The following is a 15,848-nucleotide window of genomic DNA, read 5'->3' as shown; positions in this document are numbered from 1 at the left end:
GGGGGAAGGCACAATAAAGAAGCCACTCCACTAAATGGCCACTCCACTAGGAGGGAAGGTAATTGTGAGCAAGATGGAGAGAACATCCAGAGGTATCTGGAAGAGTCCAGAGTCGGCAGAAAAAGAAACAGACTGGACATGGCTGGGGCTAGGAAAGTGGGAATAGCAGAGGACAGTAGAGACAGCAATGGAGAGAGGTGGACAGGGGTAAACTTTGCTGTTATGTAGAGAACAAATGGCTATGCAGGAGAAGAGAAGCCTGGGAAGGTGAGAAGGGCCAGGATGCTAGTTCGAGGGATTTTAAATGCATTATAATAGGTATTTGTGAATATGGACTGTGGAAGCCTGTAGGTTAGCATGGGCTTTGATAGGCAGCCATAGGTATATGTCAATGTTAAACCATATCTCCCTCGGAAGTAAGGGAGATGGCTCATTTTGGAAGACTGGGACTGTTTCACAAGTTTCTGAGGAATGCTGGTTTTTATCTAACCACGAGGATCCTTCTGTAGTCCAGCTTGAGTTGAGCCAAGAAAGTCATTTCTGGACACATCCCCAGCCCTTTGGAGTTTGGGGAACTGGAATAGCCTTTGAACCTGACCAAACGAAGACAGACATATGAAGTTTGGACCAGCCTTTCCCAGTGACTACGAGGAATTTTGTGGGAGTCTAGGACATAGGTCGTGTTCCTGCAGGCAGACAGCTGGCAAGAGGAGATAAGTGGTGACGTCAGGAGCTTGTGTGCAAGTCATCCTATTGAGGAGAGGGCCCTGTCTTGATGTCTCTCAATTAGGAAAGCTGGGGCTTCTGGAATCAGGGAGGAGGGAATTCTTCACCCTCATCACATCCTGTGCCTATGTTCCAGGCAACTACAGCTTCCCTGCTTGGCCACAGGACTCAGGACCGGGCTGCAGAGCCATGTCTCCAGCCTTACCTGCTTTCTTCTGTCTTGGTGAGTCCTGTGGGCTAACCTGGGAAGTACTTTGAAACAGTCTCTGTGTACAAAGGAATGAAAAACATCTTGTCAGGGGTGAATTTCAGAACAAGAACAAGTCTGTGAAGTTCCATTTGTTGGAAGGAGAAACAGAGAGGAGATACAAGTGGTTTAATTGTTTTGGTTTGCTTTGGCTTGGCCAGAACACTTGAGCAGGTGTTCCAGGGTTGGCCAAACTTCTGCCCTATATACAAGGAACACCAGGGCTGCTTTCTTTCCTCTCTTCCTCCTTCTTTCTCTCTCTCCATTTAAAACATTAATCATTTATTTATGTTTGTTCTCTCTGTGTGTCTGTGTGTATTTGCATACACACACACACACCACGCGCGCACACACACACACACACACACACACACACACACACACACACACACACACACACACGGGCGTGCCTGCGCCTGTATATCACGGAGATCAGAGGGCATCTTATTTCCTTCCATCATGTTGAGCCTTGGGGAATCGAACTCAGGTCATCAACTTTTCCTTCTTTCTTCACGTGCTTCTTCTCTCCCCCTCTCTTTTTCTTCTTTCTCATTCCTTTTCCCCTCTTCATCTCACCTTTTCTTGTTTCCATGTGGGTTTGACAGCATTTGGACTAGTTCACAAATCCAATCTGTCTGTAAATGCTTTAATGGCAGAGCACATTAGAATCTTTGCCAAATGATACTCGGCGGAGCAGGCGTTTCTCTGGTCTCCTCTTCACTAGACTGGTACTTTCAGGTTGCACCGTTGTTGCCTCATTTTATCAGAAGAACTTCGTGGCCTAAAGAGGCAGAGCAGGCAGGGGGCTGTTGAGCATCCTCTGAATGCAAGCAACCTGTCACTCACTCTGTAACACACTTATGCAATACTTACTATGGGTTAGCCATTAGTCTATGACTCCTCCCCTCTTGGTTTTAAAGAAGATATAACTCATTTAATGCCCCATAGCTGAATGAGGCAGGGGCAGTAATTGGCCTCATTTCACAGGTAAATTAACTAAAACCTGGGGAGGTTAAACACTTTTACCGAATAGCAGGGAGTCAGAAAGAAACCAGGAAGTTTTGCTGCTCTCTCTACATCTATTTTTCCAACATGAAAGCCCAATTTGATTGTTTCTTCTGCTTATAAAAATAATTTACTTGTATTATGAAGATTTAAATATTATGCATGTGGCTCTGTTTCTGGGCTCTGCTCTCCTAACTGTAGGAGCAGGGACTGTCTCTGACTCTATGGTCTGCTTTTTGTATGTATTCTAATTTTTTTAAATGATGAGAACATTAAAAAAAATTTCCAGAATAAAATATTATATGTTGTTTTTCTCTCAGCACTAAAAATACCTGTTACAGCATCCATACAGGCATCTTGTCTTTTCTCATCCCACTATCTACCCTAGCCATCTCCAGCTTACTAATTTCCCTCCCCCTGCTTCTCAACCCTATATAACCCTCTCATTTCAGCCATGCACCCTCTTGGTGTTCTCTTGAGCCCTTATTCCTTGCCTTCTCCCTTGGTCCACCTCTCTTACTTTCCCCTCTTTCCTCACGGCCCAGTTCAGTCTACTGGCCACTTTCTCTCCCTGTTCTGGATGCTTCCATATGGCTTGGGCTGTACTCTCCTTCATATCTGCAAGAAAAACCTTCCTCTTAACCACAAAATATGTTGGTATTAGAAACGAAAACAAACCATACACACAGAGAGTGTGGCAGCACACACAAGACTTGACGGGTTGAGCCAGGCAGAGTCTCACCCCTAACCAAGAAGTTATTTACAATGGAAACTCACTGGCAAAGGGAAAATCAGTTTTCTCTAATGGAGTGTTACTTGGTATATCCTACTCCATGCTCTAGGGCGGGTCCATGCTCTGGAGTAGTTGGTCAACACAAAATAAACTCCATTTGTTTGTGGGCTTTTTGTTTTGGCATTATTTTTGTCTAATTGAGTTTTGTTTGACTTTTTTTTTTTGAAAGAAAAGAAAGAACATGAAATTGAGCGGACAGGGAGGTGAGGAGTGTAGGGAGAGACCCTGACTACCTGCACCTGTGACTATACCTGTTTGGGCGTGGTCACAGGTACACAGAAGGATGTAGATAAGGAGAGAGAGAGCTGGGGGAGAGAGACAGGGGCTCTCTCTCTCGGGGTTCAGCCAGCATTGGACTGCTAAGAGTGCCAATCATGGTCACTGATTCCTCATGTGAGTATATATTTCCTGATAAATTATCAGTTAATAACCTATCTCGGATTCCATTCATATTCATCAATACCTGGTGTAAGAAGTGGGATTTTGGAGGATTTGGGCAAACATGATCATAACACACTGTCTGAAAATTATTTTAATAAAAAACAAACCAATTTAAAATTTTATTATAAAAAGCTACAACTTCCTAAACACACACACACACACACACACACACACACACACACACACACACACTGAAATTATACAGACCCAAAGACTAAACACCTCAATGAACTTCTGTATAGCTAGAGCAGACATTCAGAACAGAAGCTCTGGAACTTCACATTACATTTTATACCTTCACCATCAAGTCTATTTTTATGCTCTTGTCTTAGGTTAGGGTTTTATTGCTGTGAAGTGACACCATAACCATGGAAATTCTTATAAACAAAAACATTTAATTGGAGCAGCTTACAGCTCAGAAGTTTAATCGATTCTTGCCATGGCTGGAAGCATAGTGGTGTCCGAGCAGACACGGTGCTGGAGAAGGAGCCGAGAGGTCTACTCCTGGATCCTCAGGCAGCAGGAAGACAGAGCCACACTGGGTGTGGCTTGAGCATCTGAGACCTCACAGCCCACTCCCAGTGAAACACTTCCTCCAACAAGGCCACACCCACATCAACCTTCTAATAATGCCACTGTCTACAGGGAGCCACTTTTATTTAAACTACCACCGTACTTATCTATCATTCAAAACAACAAAAAAAAAAATCAGACAGAATTAGAACTAGAAAAACAACATATTTTACATCCTCTTTTAAAATAAATTTAAAAATTTAAATTAGAAACAAGCTTGTTTTACATGTCAATCCCTGTTCCCTCTCCCTCCCCTCCTCCCCTGCCCCCCACCGACGCCCTATCCCAACCCGTTTCTGCTCCCCAGGGAGGGTGAGGCCTTCCATGGGGGAATCTTCAAAGTCTGTCACATCATTTGGTTTACATCCTCTTTCATGACTCATGTCCATCATCTGCGTCCAGCCCTTCCTCATCTCCCGATATTCAGTCGTCTTCTTCTTCTTCTTCTTCTTCTTCTTCTTCTTCTTCTTCTTCTTCTTCTTCTTCTTCTTCTTCTTCTCTTTTTTGCATGTTATATTGTACCCAGATATACATTGTACTCATATATATATATATATATATATATATATATATATATATATTGTTGAGTCAGTGCCACATTTGAGGGAGGAGATGCAGTTTTTTCTTTCTAAGATTGTACACACCTTGCATTCTAAGTCATCCATTTTCTTGCAAATGTTTTGATTACATTTTTCTTTAGAGTAGAACAATATTCCACGATATATTGTTATTATTACAGTCACTTGATGGGGGAAGTGCTTCTGTGCGTGTGTTTGTCTTACTGGATGATAAATAAAGTACTGTTTGGCCAATGAGGCAGCGAGTTAGGCAGGACGAGGAGTCGAAGAGGATTCTGGGAAATGTAGTAGAGAAGTGGTGATCCAGGCAGGCAGTGACATAGCAGGGAGACTCATATTTAAGGAAGGAGAAGTAGGAAGTGGCCCCTTTTCTCCTTTGCCTCCTCCATCAGCGCCATGTGACTCACCGGCAAGGGAGGACACCAATGGAATGTGTCCGATAAGATAAGTCTTATAAAATATATAGCTTTATGATAATTAAGACTGAGGTAGCAGATGAGAATCCTAGTCATTGGCCAAGCAGCATTTGTACCTAATAGAAGTCTCTGTACTATTTTGTCCATCCACGTGGCGGGCAGAACTCAGGCGGCTGGTGGAGACCACCCACGTGGCGGCTTTTGGCGGAAAGATTTATCATAACAGTCAATATCCTGTTCAATATAGCTCTGGAAATTGTCCCTGTCTGACTGAAATTTCTCCTCCTCTGACTATTATCTTCCTCAGTCTCTCCCTACCATGCCATCTACAATCACTGTTCCTTCTTTTTGCTTTTATGAGTTCCCAAGTACATGTATGTCCTTTATCACTAAATTCTTCTGCTAGCATTTGAATCTGTTTACTAGTAGATGTGAGGCCATGGGTGAGATACTGTAGTCCATATACAAAATAGAATAAGATGATGGTGGCTGTGAGTCTAGACATTTGAATTTCCATCTTTGCTAAGGAAGTTGGCATTTGTTTGCAGTATATATAGAGTTACATTTTTTACAGACATAAAAATATGAAAATGAAAAGCTAACAGAGCCAAGAGCATGTATATTGGGGAACAGTGGGAAGAGTCTAAACAGGGTGAGGAGAAATCCTTGTTTTGACTTAAAATATATTTTAAGATTTACTTATGTTTACTTTTTGTGTATGTGTATTTACCTATATGTATATATGTGCACCATGTGTGAGTCTGATGGCTGTGGAAGTCAAGAGAGGGTATTGGATCCCCTGGACTGAAGTGAGCCACTACTCAGTGATGCTGAGAACCAAACCTAGGTGCCCTGTATGAGCAGCAAGTGCGCTTAATCACTTAACAATTTTCCAGCTCTTTGACTTAAAATATTTTTTTATTTTAAAAAGTTCACACATTTATGTCAAGTGAAATAGCTCAAAGAGGTGCTAATATGGTCTTGTGGGATTATTTGTTGTACGCTATGTGAAGATGCATTGCTGTGATTGGTGTAATAAAGAGCTGAATGGCCAATAGCTAGGCAGGAGAGGATAGGCGGGACTTCCTGGGAGAGAGAGGAAGAGGAGGAGAAATCTAGGATTGTGGATTATGGCAGTGAGATGTCAGGGAGACACTGAGGAGGTTGAACACACAGTACAGAATAGAGGTCACTGAGCTGCGTGGAAGAACGCAGATTAATAAAAGGCTATTCAAGTTAGAAGAGCTAATGGGACAAGCCTAAGCTAATGGTGAAGCTTTACTAATTAATAAGTCCCTGTGTCATTATTTGTGAGCTGGTGGTCCTATGAGAAAGTACTGGTATAATATGGTGTGTTTTCTTTTATATGGGGAACTTAGATGTAAAGTGTGTGTGTGTGTGTGTGTGTGTGATTGTATGTGTAGGTTTTGAAACCAGAAAGAGGATCGTGAGAGAGCAGAAAGAGATCTTAAAATATTAAGGGAGATGGGAAATAGAGAGGACAATGGAATTGGGAGGGGACAGGACTGAAGGAAGGGACCAACTAGAGGAGGCATAGAAGAGGGAACTGTGGGAGGGGAATGAACGAGAACACAGTATGCACATGAAGATGCCACACTGAAACCCATTATTTTGTATGTTAGCCTGAAAGTTGATTAAAAATTACTAGTGATATTTAGTACATTGATGATACGGTACAGCCAGCATGTCTTTCTTCTTCCATGACATTCTTTCTACTCCCAAAGAAACTCTACACTTATTAAGTGTAGATGGAATTTTCTGTCCTGTCCCATCCTACAGATGTTTAGTCCCAAATAAACACACAAAGACTTATATTAATTAGAAACTGTTTGTCGATGGCTCAGGCTTCTTATTGGCTAGCTGTCTCTTAATTATTAACCTATTTCTATGAATCTATGTATCTCCACAAGGTCTTGGCTTATTGGTGATGTCTGGATCTCTTGCTTCCCCCACAGCTACATGGCATCTTCCTGACTTGCCTACTACCTTTCTATGTCCCTGTTTGGATTTGCTGCCTGACTAAATCTTGCCTGTCTATTGGCCCGAACAACTTTACTCATCAACCAATAAGAGAAACACATATTCATAGCATACAGAAGGACATCTGCCATCAACTAAGCAGTCCTACCTCCCTATGGTCCCTCTCCCATCATCCCACACAAGCACTGGCTTGTTTCCTGCATCCTGCATCTATGGCTTTGCTTTGTTTTCTGGACATTGCACATAAGTAAAATCAACATTTCTTCAACTTTCAAAAAAAAAAAAGAGTTATTTGGGAATTGTGTATGGTGTGTTTAGATCACATTCACTTCCCCCAGAATCCACTACTTTTCACTATTTACACAACATTGTGTGTGTATGTGTGCGTGTTTAAAATTTAAGTCTGTCAAGTAATTTGTGCCGCCTGTATACTGTAGGGTATGTGGGCTTCCACTGGATCATGGTCAAGTTATGGTGGGGGGTGTGGGTGGCTGGGTGGGTAACACCCTTAAAGAAAATGGACTCTCTCTCCTAGTAGCTATCAAATGCCAATAGCTCACCATTGAGGGTTCACTCTCACCATTCCTCTCCTGGCTGGGATTTGGTTTTGAGAGTTGGCCTTTTCCATTTGAATGGTGTACAGCATTGTCTTCTGAAATAGTAAAAATAATTATGGTCTGGGTATGTAGGTGACTTGCCTAGCATTGGTGATGGCCTGGGTTTCAGGTGTGGTGATGCCTGCAATCCCAACACCCTTGGAATGGAGGCAATGTGATCATAAATTCAAGGTCATCTTCTGTTACAGAGCAAGTTCGAGGTCAGCCTGTGTTGCATAAATCAATGCAAATATAAGATAATTAAAATCAGCGCCAATGTAAGATAATTGTGATAAAAACTAATGTGTCTACTCAAGGGAGTGTCTAGCCGCTTGTTCTTTCCCTCAGGGCTGTGTGTACTACAAGCGATCCAAGCACAGAGTGGTGAGTACATCTCTCTAGTAACCTCAAGCCTTCAGCTAGTGAGAGGTCGGAGGGTATGCCAGGACTCAAAAGGGACCTGTTTTCATTGGCGCTAACCTACAGGCTGTGCTTCCCTTCCAAGGCCCATTCCCTAAGCCTTCACTCAGGGCTCATCCCAGTGACCTGGTGCCCCTGAAGCAGTCAGTCACTCTTCGGTGCCAGGGGCCTCCGGTCGTGGATTTATATCGCCTGGAGAAACTGACATCGAAGGAGTATGAAAATCAGAACTTTCTCTTTATCCCGACCATGAAAACAAGTAATGCTGGACGCTACCGCTGTTCGTATCAGAATGGGAGTCACTGGTCTCCCGCAAGCGACCAGCTCGAGTTAATTGCTACAGGTAACTGGACGGGGAGGGACGGAGTGTTGTTGGTCTTTTGGCTTCGGGCTGCTTGGCCTTCAGTTCTGCCCTTGGCGAGGGTGAAAGAGGGGCATTCGGGTGCCAGATGGTAAACCCCTAAATTCCCTGATGCTAGAGTTAGAATGAGACCAATGAGTCATTGGTCTTACTGAACACAGGGGCGTGGTGTCTCCAGGACAGTCATTAATCAAACAAATAACGTTTTAATGAAACAATTAAAAAATTATTCTTGGAGAATTTCATGCCTGCAAACAATGAAATGCAATCATAACCATCGCCTGTCTCCTACCTCCGACTACGTGCCATTTCTCCTAATGCAACCCTTCTCAACTTCATGTTTTCCTCTTTAAACAAAACTCACTAAGTCTTCTCAGAGGTGCCCATCTGGGAACGGGTATGGGACTGAAGGGACCAGCTCCCCATTTCGACAGCCATGACAGAAACATGTGCTTTTCTGATCTTGCCTTAGTCACTAGACGTTAGGTGCCTGCCTCGTGACAAGGAACCAATCAGAAGTTAGCTGGTGGCGCTATGCTTTACGACTCTGGGTGTGCTTTATGGACAAGTGCACAGCAATGACACACAGAACATAGCAACCACCCTGGGAGGGCCTATGGGCCATAACAACCAGTTGGCCAATCAACACAGGGCAAGCCCTCCAAGCCTGGAGGCACACCAATCCTGAGCCTGTGTGTACCCCTAGACACCCCCCTTACGCTGCCCTATAAGATCTCTATGTAGACACTTCGCAGTGTCTTTCCTAGCCATCCGCCATGGCGGGTGGGTGAAAAACCCGAGCTAACATGGGGTTAGCTCATTAAAAAATTAATAAAGCCTCATGCAGTTTGCATCAAGCTCTCGAATCTGCCTGGTGATTGGGGTGACCTCGGTCCTGGGCTGGGACCCCGGAGGCCTGAGTTTTCTGGGGGTCTAACAGGACCATCCCTGGAAAAGATTTTCCTACCTCTAGCAGCTGTCAACTGCCAGCAATTTCCCAGTTATGGAGGCCCTCTCCTCTCCAATATTAAACTGGCTTGATCTTGTATAGCTAACCATAGCTGCTGTGAGATCATGTTTGCAATGCCTGTGTCATGCTCTGAAGACGGCGTTCTGTAAACCGTCTCCACACTGTTAGTTTTTTTTTCTGCTCCCTCTTCCTCAATGTTTCTTGAGCCTCTGGAAGGCATGCCCATAAGAGGCCTGTGCAGGCCTGAGCTAGACTGCCGTGTATTCTAAGAGCCTTCAGTAAGCACAGGAGATGACCGACAGAGTCATCTCCCCAGGGTGTTTCCTGTCTTTAACACTGTCTTTCTTCCCAGGTGTTTACCATAAGCCCTCACTCTCAGCTCATCCAGGCTCAGTGGTTCCTCCAGGCCGGGATGTGACCCTGCAGTGCCAGACCCAGTATGGCTTTGATCAATTTGTTCTATACAAAGAAGGGGATACTGGGTCTAATAAGAAACCCGAGAGATGGTACCGGGATAATACCGAGCTTTATAAGAACCTGGAGAGCTGGTACCGGGCTGATTTCCCCATCATCACAGTGACTCCGGCTCACAGTGGGATTTACAGGTGTTACAGCTTTTCCAGCTCATCTCCGTACCAGTGGTCAGACCCCAGCGACCCCCTGGTGCTTGTGGTTACAGGTAAGTAGGTCCTGATGCACGATTCTTTTCTTTGGCACTTGCAAACCCTTGTGGAAATACTAAGCGAGTCAGAGGTGTGGGCAAAGAGATCCTCCAGTTCCCATCAGCTTTGGAGGTGTATGAGTGTCCCACAGCTGCTGTAACGAATCACCACAGACTCTTGCTGGCTCACTGTAACGCAGATTTATTACCTTAACACTGTGAAAGTAATAAATCTGTAAAAACAAAGCTGCCAATTATTGCTATTCCAGTCAGACCGGGTAAGGTATAAAACCGATTTAAGGAATGTATGAGGAAAAATAATTCAGCCTCTCAAACTGCTACTGCTATAAACACAAATGCACTCCACTTTGCTGGCACCAGAGAAGTGTGGATTAAGAAGATTTCTGAGATTCCAACTCACCCCAGTCAGGATGGTGATCACTGATAAAAAACAAAGAAACAAAAATAAATAACAAACACTGATGAGAATATGAACACAAGTGGACCATTATCAATGGCCACTGGGAACGTACAACAGGCCAACCACCATGGAAATCAATATAGATCTTCTTTAGCAAACTAAAAGCTTATAACTTATATATATATATCATAGAGACAGTTGCACACCATCACTTAATTGTAACACAACAGTTAAGTTACACAATCAACCTACATGTCCATCAGCAGAGGGATGGATAATGAAAATTAAATAGAGTTCTTAAAAAGGGATTTTTTTTAGGCATAAAGACAAACATTACTTTTTCTCTCATTTGTGGGTCATAGATATTATATAGATACATAAAGTCTCTTATTGACACACAACAGGAAAGCTGAAGAAAAACTATCTAGAACAGCAATTCTCAACCTGTGGGTCATGATCCCTTTGGATGTCAAACGACCCTTTCACGTTTGCTTTGGTTTTATAGTACCTTATTTTTTTTTCTCCTTATTTTAAAATTTTATTTTTTAAATTCACGGTCTTATGTATCCCTTGCCGGTTTGAACTTATTATGTAGTGGGGGATAACCTTGAACTTGTGAGTACTGGGACTGCAGGCTTGAGCCAGCACAGGGCTTTGTGCGTACTAAGCAAGCAATCCCAGCTGGGTTGCACCTTCGGTCTATTTTTTTGACTGTCCGTTGTGATATTTCCATAGGATAGAAACATGAAAACATTATTAAAGAACCAAAAGTCTGAATTGTTATAGATTCTAAATATGATTTAAAATAATGAACTGGACATATCTCTGGTAGGGCACATACCCAGCATGCAAAAGACACTCAGGTTTACTTCCAAGTACCAAAAAATGAATGAATGAATGAATGAATGAATGGAAAATAGGGCTATCACGTGCTGTTCTACTCTAATCCTCAGAATACTGTATACTGTTGCCAATATTTACCTCTTTTCCCAATGCATGCTCCCTCTCACCTGTGATTCCTGATGCATTCCCAAAACTTTTACCCATGGTTCTTGTCTCCACATATAATTCCTGGGGACAAGTGCCAGTCAAGTGACAGATGACAAGTGAGGGTATAGGTGACAAGAGCCCATGGAAGATAAAGGTAAGGAAGCAGCTGTAGAATGCACCAGGGAACAGGCCAAGCATGCTCTTCAACCTGTCTGCAATGGAAGCATCTTCATTTGCTATTTGAGAAAAATCAAGCCCCAGAAATATCTCATTGTTTGTTCAGAATCCACAGTTAACAGACTTAAAGGGAGGGAACTGACTTCTCTTCTGAATTCTCAGGTCCCTCTGCCACTCCCCGCCAGGTATCCACAGAGTTGTCGTCTCCCACAACAGGTACGTTCAGTATTTTTTCGTGTCTGGGGCATGAAGTTCTACTATGAAGGTACCCTAAAATGTAGTCCCCATCCTCAGGAGGCACATACTCACAGGACTTTTTTACATAAATATTTGATTTTATTTAATTAATATTTTTATTTTACATACCGACCACAGTTTCCACTCTCTCCTCTCCTCTTTCTCCTCCCCCACTCCCATCTATTCTCTCCCCATCCACTCTTCCTCCGTCTCCATTCAGAAAGGGGCTGGCCTCCCATTGGCTTGAACAAACCTTGGCACATCAAGTTTAGGTAGGACTGAGCTCCTCCCCCTGCATAAAGGCTGGGCCAGGTAATCCAGCTTGGGTTCCTAAAAGATGGCTAAGCATTCCAGGGACAGGTCCTGATCCCACTGCTAGGAGCCTTACACACAGATCAAGCTACACCACTGTTATAGTTCTCCTGAAGAAAGGGAAGAGAGACTTTACCAACAGGGGTGGGGGTCAAGGTCATGATGGAGTAATCTGCAGAGGCAGCTGACCTGAGCTCATGAGAGCTCATGAACTCTGGACCAACAGGGAGCCTGCATGGGACCAACCTATGCTTACTCACAGGCTTAATGGGCTCAGGAAACATTTTGGCAAAAATAATAGGCAGTCTCAAGTGAAGACAATGGATTTAGGAGAGAAGGAACCTCCTGAACAAGAGGCTAGTAACTGGTTTTCTCATGACACTTGTTTAAAACTGAGATATAATTCACATACCATGTGTCCACTAAGATGGTTATAACTGTACAAACACAAACCAAGCAACCCATCAAACAACCAATAAGCTAAATAGACACCAACCGACCAACCAACTAACCAACCAACCAACCAACCAATCAACCAACCAACCAACCAACCAACCAAATAAACAATTAAGACAAGTGTTGGAAAGATTTATAGCCTTCTACATTACCAGGGGTGGGGGTTGCCAAATAAAGCATATAATTTGAAAACTAGTCTTGTAGTCTCTCAGAAGTTAAACAGAATTATCCCATGACCTAGTGATTCTGAAATTCTTCGGCGGGTACAAAAAAAATTGAAGACTTGAAAATTGAAAACTTACTGTCTTAGTTACTTTTTTTTTGTTGCCACGATAAGACACTATGATCAAGGTAGCTTGTAGAAGAAAGCATTTATTTGGCCTTACAGTTCCAGAGGGTGAGTCTATGGCCACCGTGGTGGGGGAGTTTGGCAGCAGAAGGCAGGCGTGGCACTGTAGCTATTACTGAGAGCTTGCATTTTGATCCACAAGCATGTGGCAGAGAGAGTGAGCTGAGTTGCGTGGGCTTTTGAAACCTCGAAGCCCACCCCCAGAGACACACCTCCTCTTATGAGGCCACACCTGCTAAACTTTCCCCAACAGTTTCATCAACTGGGCAACAGACATTCAAATCTATGAACCCATGGAAGGGGCGTCCTCAAACCGCTACACTTATGTTCACACAAACACTTACACTTGGATACTTACAACAGCACTATTCACACCAGCCTCAAAGTGGAGACAACTTAAATGTCTATCAGTTGAGAAATGGTCCAATTCTTCGAAGCCACTGGGCACTAAGTTCGGGGCTGTTTGAATTTTGTAATCTCAGCAATTGGGCAATGTGTGATGGACGAGGGAACTATAGAGAACTCAGATATCTCAGAAGGGGTCTGGAGGATGAGGCCACCTGGGATGAACTGTTATTATTTCATTTCCTTCTCATATTTCTGCTTATAACTCTTAGAACTCTCTAGGAGTCCTTCCAACTTACCTTCGACCAAGATATCTACAACGGGTAAGTAGGCGTTTAAAGCTCAGTACAAACGAGGCATGAGGATGGGTTTCTGTTTCCTACCAGCAACATCTATAGACACTTTTCTTTGAGTCAGAATTTCATGTAGATTAGACTACCCACAATCCTACTACACAGGAGAGGATGATATTGGACTTCTGTTCTTCTTATCTGTTCTTCTTATTTCTACCTCTTGAATGCTGGGATTACGGCATGTGCCATCATGCTCAGTTTATGTGGTGCTGGCTATCAAACTCAGGGCTTGATCCATGCTAGGCAAAGCACTTAACCAGCCACGTTACCTTTCTGGCCCCATTTATGTTTTTTTTTTTGTGTCAGAGTTCCACTATGTAACCCTGGCTGGATTCGAAGTTGCTATGCGGACTAGGGTGGCCCCAGATTCACAAAGATTCATTGGCCTCTGCTTCCCAAGTGCTGGCATTAATTATGGATAATACCACACCAGACCCACATTTATAGTTTATATACACATTATATATGTAGACGAGAGGTGATTTTACATAATATTTCATTTTTTAAAGAAATTTGTGCATACAGTAGGTTTTTTAAAATTAATTTTTGTTTAAATTAAAAACAATCTTATTTTACATACCAATCCCAGTTCCCTCTCCCTACCATCCTCTCATCCCCCTCCCCCACCCCACCATCCATCCACTCCTCAGGGAGGGTGAGGCCTCCTATGAGGGATCATCAAAGTTTCATTCAGTAGGTTTTGTTCATACTATTTCCCCTCCACAGTTACTTCCAGATCACCAGAGTTTTGACTGAAATTTGTCCTATAGGGATCAGGTGTGGATTTTGTTTTCATTTGTGGCATCATGCCAGTGCTTAGAAATATCAAATGTTGTTGTATTTCACACTTTGCATTTCCAGATTATCAATGCTTAATCTACACTATTATTTATAAGTCAACCCATTGCATTATAGAATCAATTGCAGGTGATACATGGTAAAATCAAATCACAGTTGTTGAGATATTTTTCAAAGGTCTTTTATATACTAAGTGATGTACAGGGAAGTCAAATCTTGGCATCCTGTTTCTATGATTTGTGTTCTTATTAAATGTCATAGACTTCTGCCTCACAAGCACATGAGAACACATGTTTGTATCCAGCAGGAGCAATGTTTCCATTTGTTGACACTTGGCCTTTTTTCATTCTTAGAGAAGTCTAGGAATACCACTGTCTCTCCACAGGGGTCAAGTCCTCCATTTGGTAAGTGGTCCTGTTCATATCCACTTCCTTTTTATCCCATCTCTCCATTTGGGGCAGACTATTTTCCCTGTACATGGGATATATAATTCTGTTATCTTGGGACCTGGTGCATAAAACATCAAAGCGAGTAGAATATCAGAATATGGAATTCACAAGTGTTCAAGAAGATTAAATGGGAAGGTTGAAATTTTCCCAATAGTCAAACAAGGACATTACCCCTCTCCCTCACTCTCTTACAGTTATCTTATAAGCCAGCAATATAAACAGGTGTTGGTTGTATTTGAGGAGGGAATTGCATTGGGATTCTAGGAGAGGATCTATGAGAGCATCACAGGACAGAGAGTTGGGTTTACTCAGTTCTGACCCTTGGTGGGGATGGAAAGACCCAATGGGAAGGTGATGAGCATCTTAACTGATGGAAGATAATAGAAACTCAATCAGGGATACAGAGTAGGGCCTGGAAATGAACCTTTTTAACATCTCTTTTCAACTTTATTCTTTTGTTTAGGTTTTTCCCACCAGCGCTATGCCAGAGAGAATCTGGTCCGAATATGCCTTGGTGCCATGATAATAATATTCTTGCTGGGGCTTTTGGCAGAGGACTGGCACAGTCGGAAGAAACGCCTGGCACACAGGATCAGAGCTGCGCAAAGACCACTCCCACCCCTCCCACGGGCCTAGAAATAACATGGCTTGTAGGATAATGGTTGACCAGATGTTCATCACAATGAGAGCCCCAGACATGGATATACTCAAGAATGGGAAGTTAGTTTTCTTTATAAAGAATGTGTGTAGAGACTAATATGAGGGCTGAGCCAACAAGGTAGGATGGAAGTCCATATGCCTTCTTGATGTTCAGTCAAGCAGCTGAGTCAATGTCTACTTTGCAGAAAGAACTCTACATGGGACGGAAAAATCTTGAGCAAGTCTATCTCTTTTTTGTTACCTTGCATGCTGTAGATACCATACTATGTTTGTGTAATGGTATTTCTTCAGTCTTATCTAACACGGGTTCTAGATTGATTTTCCTGGTTTACACAGCTGACCTGTTCCATCCTTTACATATCCAGTGCTCTCTGGTAGCCTGTATTCCTCTGTGGTAGCCCATAGATTCAGCCTTTACCCCGTCTTAAGTCACAGCTGGATAAATCTTTTACTCTTTTAGAATGGAAACCTGTTCTCTAGAAATTAGGCTATGTTGTTACTTTCCATTGATAT

At 42.9% G+C, this 15,848-nt stretch overlaps 1 protein-coding gene across 1 annotated transcript; it reads left to right on the top strand.

The window, feature by feature from the left end:
• The first annotated feature begins 915 nt into the window (after positions 1 to 915).
• Positions 916 to 15,311, top strand: Gp6 (glycoprotein VI platelet). Its single transcript, XM_027430714.2, has 8 exons — positions 916 to 949; positions 7,725 to 7,760; positions 7,882 to 8,139; positions 9,480 to 9,806; positions 11,539 to 11,592; positions 13,348 to 13,398; positions 14,580 to 14,630; positions 15,139 to 15,311. Exons 1-8 carry the CDS (start codon positions 916 to 918, stop codon positions 15,309 to 15,311), a joined length of 984 nt encoding a protein of 327 aa, XP_027286515.1.
• The last annotated feature ends 537 nt before the right edge of the window (positions 15,312 to 15,848 follow it).

Source organism: Cricetulus griseus, chromosome 9 (genome assembly GCF_003668045.3).
Source record: "Cricetulus griseus strain 17A/GY chromosome 9, alternate assembly CriGri-PICRH-1.0, whole genome shotgun sequence".
Taxonomy (NCBI): Eukaryota; Metazoa; Chordata; class Mammalia; order Rodentia; family Cricetidae; genus Cricetulus; species Cricetulus griseus.
The sequence above is the reverse complement of the archived record's forward strand: the minus strand, read 5'-3'. Positions and strand labels throughout refer to the sequence as shown.

Bases quoted from the DNA above. Each gene is read 5' to 3' on its own strand.
- Gp6 (XM_027430714.2), top strand. From the start codon at position 916: ATGTCTCCAGCCTTACCTGCTTTCTTCTGTCTTG. The intron at 7,761-7,881 runs GTGAGTACATCT...TTCCCTTCCAAG, and splicing joins AGCGATCCAAGCACAGAGTG to GCCCATTCCCTAAGCCTTCA. The intron at 11,593-13,347 runs GTACGTTCAGTA...TATAACTCTTAG, and splicing joins GTTGTCGTCTCCCACAACAG to AACTCTCTAGGAGTCCTTCC.